This window comes from Pimephales promelas, chromosome 16, assembly GCF_988280905.1.
Source record: "Pimephales promelas chromosome 16, fPimPro1.hap1.1, whole genome shotgun sequence".
NCBI lineage: Eukaryota > Metazoa > Chordata > Actinopteri > Cypriniformes > Leuciscidae > Pimephales > Pimephales promelas.
Window position 1 is genome coordinate 32794762 of NC_142784.1, and position 11221 is coordinate 32805982.

At 35.2% G+C, this 11221-nt stretch overlaps 1 protein-coding gene across 1 annotated transcript in view; it reads right to left on the bottom strand.

The window, feature by feature from the left end:
* Window positions 1–3508: 3508 nt before the first annotated feature.
* dync2h1 (dynein cytoplasmic 2 heavy chain 1) overlaps window positions 3509–11221 on the bottom strand; it is a 120925-nt gene continuing 113212 nt past the window's right edge. The window contains exons 87-90 of the mRNA XM_089121540.1: window positions 9683–9792; window positions 7462–7543; window positions 7221–7337; window positions 3509–3876 (exon numbers count right to left, since the gene is read on the bottom strand). Coding sequence (XP_088977666.1) covers window positions 3718–3876; window positions 7221–7337; window positions 7462–7543; window positions 9683–9792 — 468 coding nt within the window. The 3' untranslated portion in view covers window positions 3509–3717. The remainder of the gene's footprint in view (window positions 3877–7220; window positions 7338–7461; window positions 7544–9682; window positions 9793–11221) is intronic.

An 11221-nucleotide genomic window follows, 5' to 3' on the forward strand; every position in this document is an offset into this window, starting at 1 on the left:
TGACAAAGACTAAGTTTACCAGAACTATGACAAAGGTTACCGGTACTTATCTGAACTAACGTCATGATCACTGCCACTAAACGTTGATTTTTCACTCGGTGCTATTCATTGACGGTAAAAAGAAAAGAAATATGTGTCGTTATTGTGCACCGCTGCTCGTAAACTAGCTTCTCCTCGGACCATGCATTTAACCCTTGTGCATCAATTAAAAAAAGTTACACATAGGTAAAAAGAGGACAAAAATGTCCATGTCAAAAAACTGTCATAAAAATGTGACGCTTTGGAGCACAGACTTAAGTTTGGTATCATTTTAAAGAAGTAAAAAAAAAAAAAAAAAGTAAATCCAAAAAAAAGTTTATGAAAATTATTTATAAAAAAATATTTTATATAAAATATATATATTTTTAAATCAGGTTGAACTCAAAACTACAATAAAATCAAAGCCATAAATCTAAATAGGTTGTGTTCCAAATTTGAGGATGATATCTCAAAAAATGAGCTTTCGGTAACAGTTTGTTTGGGCGTAGTAACATATTTTCCCATTGGGTGGCAGCAAAACCCCACTGGAGCTCACAGTGATTGCAGTTTTTCTCTCTCAGTATTACAAACACACACATGCGCACTCACACACACATATTTTTTTATAACACACATACTAACCACACTCTGACATCCATACAAACACACCCACACAAATATTGTTGCATAATTTATCAGGTTGGCTCTATAATATGCCGAACCAGAAAACAGGAATAAAGCGATATTTGTTTTATAGGACAAACTTAAAAAAAAAAAGACACCATCTGATTAAAAATATTTAAAAAAAACATTTTGAAGCCTTGCCATCAGAATGAAAGCCTCTTAACAAAGATTGCATTATTTTATAGTTAACTGAACCGGGGATTAAAAATGGCAGTTTTAATGGGTTTCAATGGGGACATTTTTGTCCAAAAGGTGCTGAGAGGGAGTATTTTTTATACCTAATGCAAAACTTTTTTTTTTTTAAGAAAATGACGGTGAAATAGTAAAATTCCAATAAAAGTTTTTTTGCAGTTAGCTTTAACACAGGCAAAGTGATAAAAAAAAAAAAAACTGAAAAGGACAAAAATGTCCATAAGGATGCACAAGGGTTAATTGGCTTTGACGGCCATCAGTTCTTCTTGGCAATTCCTAATTTGAGCCCTCACGTCTATAGTTCTAATACTAGGCTCAGCCTACCTTTCCTCCACTTCTCCCCAACGTGATGTCATCACCGAATTGCGTTAAAAAAAAACCAAACTGTTTTTTAAGACAATTTTTGAGACATTTTAAAAAGGATATCCATATCTTGAGTGATTTATGTACCCATTAATCGACAGTGGTGGATAACCTGCAACACGACCTTTAATCTTTGTAGCGTTCTGACCCCTAGACATTCATAGGACATAACACAGCGGTCTGTCAGACACATTAAACAGTATTTATTGTACACATTTCTTTATAAAATGACTACATTTGAAAGGTGAGATTGTGTCATATCAAAAGTAAGCTGGTGTGTCCTGTCTGTCAGTGTCTTCTGCTCCACGATGTATTGTTCACCGTGTGTGTGTGTGTGTGTGTGTGTGTGTGTGTGTGAGAGCGGCCCGCTTGTCAGACGTAGCAACAGCAACAAAAGAGGGCGGGGCTTTGCGAACGGTCAATTAACACGAAACTAACATGTTTTACCATGTAAACACGTTTATATTTACCCTGGTAATGCCACATTTTTGTCATTTACTGTATAGTACCATTGTGTTTGTTTTTTTCCATTATAGTCTCTAAAGTAAAATCATTGCATCATGGTATTTATTACTGCTGTCCAGTTACAGGTGGACACCGTGGCTCTATGTGTGTGTGTGTGTGAGGGGATTAAAGGTCAGGGGTTTTGATTTGTTGCCGTTTGGATTTGCACATAACCACCAGAATTCAGTATTCACACACAACCACACACACTGACCTTTGATGTGCGGATTAAAAGCCTCTCCGTCTGAAAAGTCAAGAAGCTCCGAAACTCTGAGAGTGTGTGTTTGTGAAAAGCCTCCAGCAAAAGGGCAACGACTCAGATCGCACGATTCACCCTCGAAGAAAAGAGACACGCAAACAGGATAATGTCAGTCTAAATGAGTGTTTAGACACACACACTGCAAACCTTTTTATAAAGAAGAATTAAAGATGTATTTAAATACAATTTCAGCATCTGTTAATAAGAAAGCAATGGAAACATCTAGAATATGTAACATGTTTAAAATTCTTCCTTAATGTTTAATCTTCATCTTTCTTTTCCTTCTCTCTTTTTTTCTTTAAGACTATTGTTAAATAATGTTATTTCTTTTCATATCTCCTCTCTTAATGGATTTGGTATCATAATGTCTCCTTGTTTTGATTGTTTACTGCTTGTATGTCTCGACTTGTTCTGTTTGTTAACATTGCATTGAAAAAAAAAACTTTTTATATTTTCATATATATATATTATATTATGAAAATTATATTATATATATTATATTATATATATTTTCAAAGTATACGTACATTGATGGTCTCAGATGGTAAAGGCCTTGGTAGTATGTGATCGCCAAAAAGGACAATGGTATACCAACGTACCAAAATGGTATTAAAAACACCAAAAAATAAATAAATAAATAAAACATGAATCTCATGGTAGTGTTTTTGCACCAGAAGAACAGCCGTGACGCTCAGGAATGAACGAGGATGTTTCTGTTCCTCTCTAAAGGAAAAGGAGGATCAGAGGAGAAACACAGCATCTGCATCCTGATCTCACACACATCACAGAGGTCAAAGGTCACGCGTCATACCTGCTGCTCTAATGATCAATCCAGAAGGCAGGTGGCCTCTATAACATGAGCGTGGGTCAAAGGTCGTCCCCGCAACCTGCTGACGTTCAGACAGACTGACAGAGGAAAGCTTCACACTGCACAGAACACACTACACACACTCAACTACTGCTTTACAGATAAGGTCTGTAGTCACATGACCTGCTTATTGTAGAGAAGTCATGTTCAGATCACAGCTGATGTCGTTTCTGCTCAAGTCTTGTGTGATACAGTGTGTATCCGTCTGATCACATTTATTTATGACTCTACAAAGAACTGAAAAACTACAAAAATATTGACTGTTTTCAAAGCGGGCAACAGGAACTGATAATGAGAGTATAGTAGTATATTAAATAAAAAACACGTACATCACCTTATGAATTGGCTCCTTTTTGTTAAAATTATTGATTTATTTTTTTATTTCATTTTATTTATGAATTTCATTTTAGTATTTGTTTCATGACTCATTTCATTTTGTTGTTTAGTCTAAGCACACTTGGAATTTGGCATGATTTGTTTAATGTTTTGTTCTTCCCTGACATTTAAAATGGTTTAATATTGAACTTACAGGGTCATTAAAAATAAACATCATCTCTTTGACCCATACTCTAGATACAGTATGAACGGATTTTGTCGAAATTGAACGGAGAGAAAAAGAATGATCTTGAAGAAAACTATTTTATTTGACAATATAAATATATGCAACATGACTGAATACTACAGTAATGCAGCGATCGAGACAAAAACACCCCCGTATGAATCCAAACACAAATACAAGACATGTAGTGACATAAAATGATTATAATATCTGTGTGTGCATTATAAATGGATTGTGGAGTGTGTGTGTGTGTGTGTGTGTGTGTGTGTGTTACTGCTGTTTGAGGAAGAGTGCCGCTCCGCTCTGGATCCATGTGTCATGATCTCCGGCACACGGCAGCTGCACGTTTGTCACCACACACACACGCTCGGCACTGCTGTACACGGGCAGAGAGATGCTCTCGTCTGGAGAATAACTTCCCGCTGTGCTCTGAAACACACACACACACACTTTAATCTACAGCTATCACTGGAAACATCATAGAAATGTAATTATGCTAGGTGGCTGTTGAATGCTTGAATCTGATTGGCTGGCGAACATTCTAAGGTGAGCGATTGTTTTCAGGTGAAACACACAAATAAAGTAGTTCCGGCAGGTCTTGACCGCATTACAGGTCCATATCCCTTCGCCAAACGATTTCAGTTACGTCGATCACTCAAAAAAATTATATGTTGGCTTTAATTAATTTTAATTTGTCAACAGGTTCCACATAACTGGATTACGTTAAACAAACATAATTTGTTCATGTAACTTCAACATAATAAAATTATGTCATTTTAAATTACCCAATTTAAGTAGTCTCAACGTGAATTTTTAAAGGCTTCCTGACAAGGCATTTTATAATATTCATTCATCCATTTATATATCATTTGATTCAGTGACATTTAATTAAATTGATAGACTTTAGCTAGCTATTTGCTAGCAGAAGCACATATTAGCATCTTGAATGCTAAGATTTACATGCTACTTCATTCAAACCAATTGAAAATAATGAAATCAGTCGACAGCCAAACAAAATGCTCCACTCATCATGTAATTTAAATGTTTTAATAATTCCAATGTAATTAAACATTAAACACAATTACACACTATAAAGTCTTCCCCTTTTCTAAATTTCTCAAAAAAAAAAAACATAAAATAACACTTAATTTTATCATTTATTCTCTCTTAATTCAACCATATGCAAAGCATGCTGGGAACTAAAAGCACTGCCCAGTTTCAGTTAAGGCAACACAAATCAATCATGTTATCCAACACAAACGGATTAAGTAAACTTAAGTTGTTCGTAGATTTAAGCAGATTGAACACAATAAAATTAAGTTCGTGCAAAACGGCAGTCGGCTCGCACTATACCGCCACCCTCTGGATGTACACTTTTTCTACTTAACATAAATGGTTTGTATTTAGACAACACATTAGGATTTTGTACTGTTAAGTTGAGACACAATTACATAGACCTTAATAGAATTTTTTTTTTTTTAAAGTAAACTATAAATAAATATATTATGTAAAGTTCACAACCTCCCTAGTTAATTTTTTTGAGTGAAGGTCTTTACAGCCGACAACTACACTGTCAAGCAAATATAGCAAACAATAGGAGAAAAACAATGAATTATTTCCATGTTTTTTTGCAACAAAATTATATTTTATAATGTACGGACAGCACATACTCTCTCTCACACTCAATACACACACATGTACGAACACACTCTCACAGAAATGTTTCTTTTCTTTTCAGCGCTGCTTTGATAATTGTATCAGTAAAATAGTTTAGCAACTTAAAAGCTACATGACGTTTCTCACTAGCAACTGTTCTTGAAGCTGATAAACTTACAGTTTCACTATTAGTAGAGAGACTCACACACACACTCTCTCTCTAATAACAGCACTGCTAACTGCATCGGTCTGCTATCAGTGGCTCAAGCCTCCTTTACGAACTCTTAAATTAGATATAAGAGGCGTGGGATGAGATGAGTTAGAGTTAAATCCACACACAAGAGCGTTTTAAGGACAAAAACCTGACAAACGTCTTGAAATACAACATCTGACAAAGTCTTGAGGTCTGGAAATGTAATAATTGACTCCAGGCTGTTGAATTATGAGTAAATACTGCACACCCGAGGTGGTAATGCGGCCACGACGCGGAGCGGGCGGGTACTTATTACACAGATTTCTGGAATACTTGATTCTGATTGGTCAGTGGCGAAATTCCGAGATGTGTTATTCCCCGATAACCAACATCGTCAATAGCAACGCTGAATAACCAGTGTTGGGGAAGCTACTCTGAAACTGTAGTTTGACAAGCTACAAGCTACTCGTACGTTAAAGTAGTTAAACTACAGTCAAGTTACCCTTTTGGAAAAGTAGCTAGCTACACTACAAGTTACTATCAAAAAGTAGCTAGCTACGTTGAAACTACTTTTGCTTTTTGAACAACATATTATAAATATTATATTACATATTATATTTATAACATGCTATAAATTCTATATTATAAATAACTGAATAAGTGTCTGATGAATGTTTTAATTAAAATATTTAGTGTTTAAAACAATGCAATACAATTATGATTTCATAGAGTATTGTTTTATTACACACAACACTCAAATATCGCAGACTGTTTGCCAAAAGTGCAAAATTGCACAAAATATACAAAACATACATTCAACATAAATTGCATTTAGAACATTTTCTCAAAAATACCGATTGAACTTGGACAAATAAGGCCATGGGTAATTAACTTTAGTTGTTTCTCCATCATCCAAATCTGCCGTCACCTCTGGCTCCATCATAATCATAATATGGGTGTGTCACTGTCAACCCAGTTCTTTACGTCAGTGAACCGTTAGCCGCAAGACGCGTGATTAAACAACAGGTGGCGGTAATGGCAAAAAAAATGAGTTTGTAATCTAACGAGAAGAAGAATATCCTTGCATCGCGTCGATTCGCGCAGGCTCCACAAACGCAATGTAGCTTTTGCTCGCGCTACACCGCTACTTGCTGCAAAAAGTAGTTAGCTACTGGAAAAGCTACACTGTTTAAAAAGCAACTGAGTTACAGCCAAGCTACTAAAAAAATGTAGTTAAGTTAGTAGCGTCGCTACTTGTAGTTATCTACTCCCCAACACTGTGAATAACATACACCTCACAAACGTCTTGCTCAGTTGGGGTTATTTAGTGTTATTTAGCAATGTTGTTGATCTGTGTTGTCCTACTTTCATGTTATCACTGTGAAGCTGCTTTGATACAATCTGTATTGTGAAAAGCGCTATATAAATAAATGTGACTTGACTTGACTTGACCTCAATTATATTTATTGATTTTCTTAAAAAATGAAATGGGAAGGACTTCCGTATTAATAATAATAATGCTGCTGTGTTCATGTCCTTGGCAGGATGATAGATTTGAACACATCTCTTGTCCTCAGAGTTATTGATGTGGCGAAAGCCATGTGATAAGTGGTATGATTGTACTTTATCCCTTAAATGCTCGTCTAGTTTGATCTGGTTCAGTCTTCTTGGCTGGAAAGCCACTTCCTAGCAACTGTTTTCTTGCGTTTAGTAAGCTAATAAACTATTTTAACGACAATCAATAGTTTGTGTTCAATAATTCACTTGTGTGGGAAGTAACGGTGTGATAAACATGATAATGTACATCCAGCCCTTTCTGGTTCACGTCGGGGGTCCTGATCACCCGATGGGAGTTTTTTCTGCGATAACAACGCGCTGGATGTGCATTATCCCTTACTTTAAGGGTAAAGTGTGTGTGTGTTACCTGTGGGATCCAGGCCATGTGACACGCAGGGACGGCAGACACACTGGGAGAGTCATGATGGCTTTCAGACAGACGGTTTCCATCGAAACTACAACCTTCCAACTGCAAACCGCCAATCTAGAGAGAGAGAGAGAGAGAGAGAGAGAGAGAGAGAGAGAGAGAGAGATTAGTAAACATGGACCAGAGAACCTCAGTTTAGTCATGTTAAACACACATTCTTCAGAGGGGAGTGTGTTTGTACCTTCACTTGTAGTTGTGCTTCAGTAATCTTGCCCCTCCACGACGTCACGAACTTCAGACTGTCCATAGAGCAGCTCATCAACCTGAAACACATGTCATATTAAAACTAGAGCCCGACCGATAAAGGATTTTGAAGGCCGATACCGATACAAATATTTTTGGGTTTTAAAATCCGATATATCGGCCGATATTTTTTTTATTAAATATTGTTGGATTTCACACACGTGTAAAAGAAAAGCTAACTTTTCTGCACAAAATACATTTAATACCTTTTCTCTATGTCTAAATGTTCACTCTTCGCAAGTCTAACTTACATTTTACAATGCAGGGACTGTAACTAGAGATATGCGAGTTATAAATACAGTAATCATTACTTTATTTAGGCAGAAAAAGTTCATTGTGGTTTCCAAGCTCATTAATGTTAACGTTAGCGGTCTTTAGCCTGCTTTGTGGTTCGCTAGTCTATGATGAGCCATGATTTAGCAATAGATGACATCATACTGCAAATTGTAAAACATACATTTTCAATATAACAGGCCGAGGAGAGATGATTAAAGCGTGTTTTCGTCCGTTTTTATGTTATTTTTTAAATATTCATTTATCGGCCATTATAACTGCCGATACCGATATTATGGAAAATGCCTAATATATATCGGTCTGGCTCTAATTAAAACACACAACTTCATAAAACACTCGCTTTGACTCTTAAACAGGCTCTTTGTGCCGCGGGACCCCAAAGACTTCTGTATATGTCAGGTAGATTAAAGCATTTTATCTCAGTAAATGAGCAGTAGTTATGTATGTTATGGCTGATTTCAGATCAGCAGGTTTAGGCGACTCGAGCGACGAGTGTGTGTGTGACACAAATTTGCACAAGTCTTTAGTTTAGCAGGTGTTTATCAGGGAATTTAGCTGGAGATTACTTTAGTAGGTGTGTATGTGTAAGTTAAGTTTAGCAAGTGAACATAATGTACATGATGCAAGTTTATTGTTTGCAGTTGTTTTGTTGTAGTAGGTAAGCTACCTTCATTATATTTTTTTATTTATGTTTTATTAATTATATTTGAAATATTTTTTATATATTTATATTTTAATGCTTTATATATTATTTACATTTTTTATATTTTATATAATATTATTATTGTGTGTTATTTATAATTTTATACTATATTTTTCTACCATGTACCACAGTGATCTTTGGAAGTAAGGTACAGTGTCAGATGATAATACTATGGTACTATGAAATATACAATGACTTAAACATGATACTTTCAAGATTACCATGGTAGTGCCACTGTATATATATATATATTAGGGCTGTGCAAAAATTAATTGCGATTAATCGCATCCAAAATAAAAGAGTTTACATAATATATTTGTGTGTGCTGTATATAATTATTTTGTATATATAAATACCTATGCATGCATGTATATATTTAAGAATTATTTGTGCTTAAATTCTGTATATGTATATAAATACATAATCTATATTATATAAATATAAATATTTTATATACGAATAACACATTTTCTGAAATATATACATGCATGTGTGTGTTTTTATATATACAAAATAATTATATACAGCACACACAAATATATTATGTAAACACAGACTTTTATTTTGGATGCGATTAATCGCAATTAATTTTTGCACAGCCCTAATATATATACATATATGCAGTAGTTAGCATGAGTTTTATCAGGTGCATTTTCATTATAACTGTAATATATCTTCATTTACTTTAACAGGTGTATGCAAGATAAGTTACATTTTTACCTCAAGTTAACCATAGCATGTGTTTTATCAGGGGTTTCATTATATATATATATTAGGGCTGTGCAAAAATTAATTGCGATTAATCGCATCCAAAATAAAAGTCTGTGTTTACATAATATATTTCTGTGTGCTGTATATAATTATTTTGTATATATAAATACCTATGCATGCATGTTTATATTTAAGAATTATTTGCGCTTAAATTTTGTATAATTACATAATCTATATTATATAAATATTTTATATATGAATAACACATTTTCTTAAATATATACATGCATGTGTGTGTATTTATATACACAAAATAATTATATACAGCACACACAAATATATTATGTAAACACAGACTTTTATTTTGGATGCGATTAATCGCAATTAATTTTTGCACAGCCCTAATATATATATATATATATATATATATATATATATATAAGTACGTCACCTGGCGGTCTCTTGTCTCAGGGCGTTCAGGAAAGTGTCCGGATGGAAAAGCTCCGACAAATCCAGCGTCTCCGACAGCAGTCCAGCCCTCTCGGCCCTCTCCACCCAGCCCTACACACACACACACACACACACACACACTGCAGTGATCGGTCACCGAGATCATGGTGTGAGCGCTGCTGGTGTCAGTTGTCAGTTGCTGCTCTTCCTCCGCTTTACGTCTCAGGACAACACACACTCTTTCTAAAAGCATCGGGAGACCCTTTCTGTGCAATATGTGTCCATCTATTTCAGTCCTTACAGATAATTTTAGTAAAGCAAGAAAAAAAACATACATAATAACCCTTCATCCAGTATTACTAACACTTTCTTTTCTATTCTATTTAAAAAAGTAAAATAAATAAAAATGTACTGCGTTAGATCGGTCATAGCACTCTTTCACTGATAAAAGCGTCTGCTAAATGAATAAATCGTGTAGGCTGAAGCCAACCCTTTATACATAATTATTTAATGAGCGTCACTTTCCTTTCTGGATTTGATTCACACAAAATAGCACGTTTAACACCACAGCATACACTCAACTGTTGCGGTAATGAACTGTGTGCTTATAATAAACCACATTGTCATCCGCTGGTGTGGGCATGGATATAGTTTTAATGTAAACAGCTGCTGTTGTGGAAATGTGACTCCCGGAGCAGGTGGGCGTCATAATAGCGATGACGGATAACATCCAATTATCTGTTACAGGAGTCTCCATTACAGCTGATCTCGGGCACACGGACCCCGATGACCTCCAGTTTCAGATTTATAATCACTTAACGAGCCACGTTTGATCGAACTATTGTTTTCTTCGACCAAAAACAGTCGATTTATGTTTTCAGTATCATTTCAGAGCCTTAAAGGTGAAGATTGTTAAAATCCATTCTCTTAACTCAGTTTACTGTTGATTGACTACTATTAGTGCGCTATTCATGGGTTTATCTCCCCCAAAAGTGTAAATCATTAAGAGCTGTCCGTTCAGATCTGTCAATCACTTTCCAGCTCAACTAATTGTGAGAGTTTGGGGCGTGGCTACTGTAGGAGGCGGAGCCAGGGGTGTGGGACCATGACTGACACATTACATGCGAAGAGACGTTGGATTTTGGTGAAAACTCATTGCATTTAGAGCTTCACAGATTAAACAGGCCATTCAGCATCATCATGCACCGGTTCAGAAAGACACATGAACCAGTTTATAATGTTAACTCATGTTAGCCTAAACAGTTGTGGTCTGTCTTGTCTGAAAATGCCCCCAATGCAGATTCGCTGTCTTTTTTTTTATTTTTTTTTATTCAACTTTTACAAAAGCTTATAATGACATTTTACATCAAAAGACAAACACATAATGGGGAAAACACATAACAGATCTTACATTGTACAGAGTAAAACATTAAATTCTACAAACTATTTTTTCCAAAATTTGAGATGTTTTCATGCTCTTCTTATTTCTAGTAGTTGAAATCAATGAGTCATGGAATATTTTAACATCTTTACAAAAGAA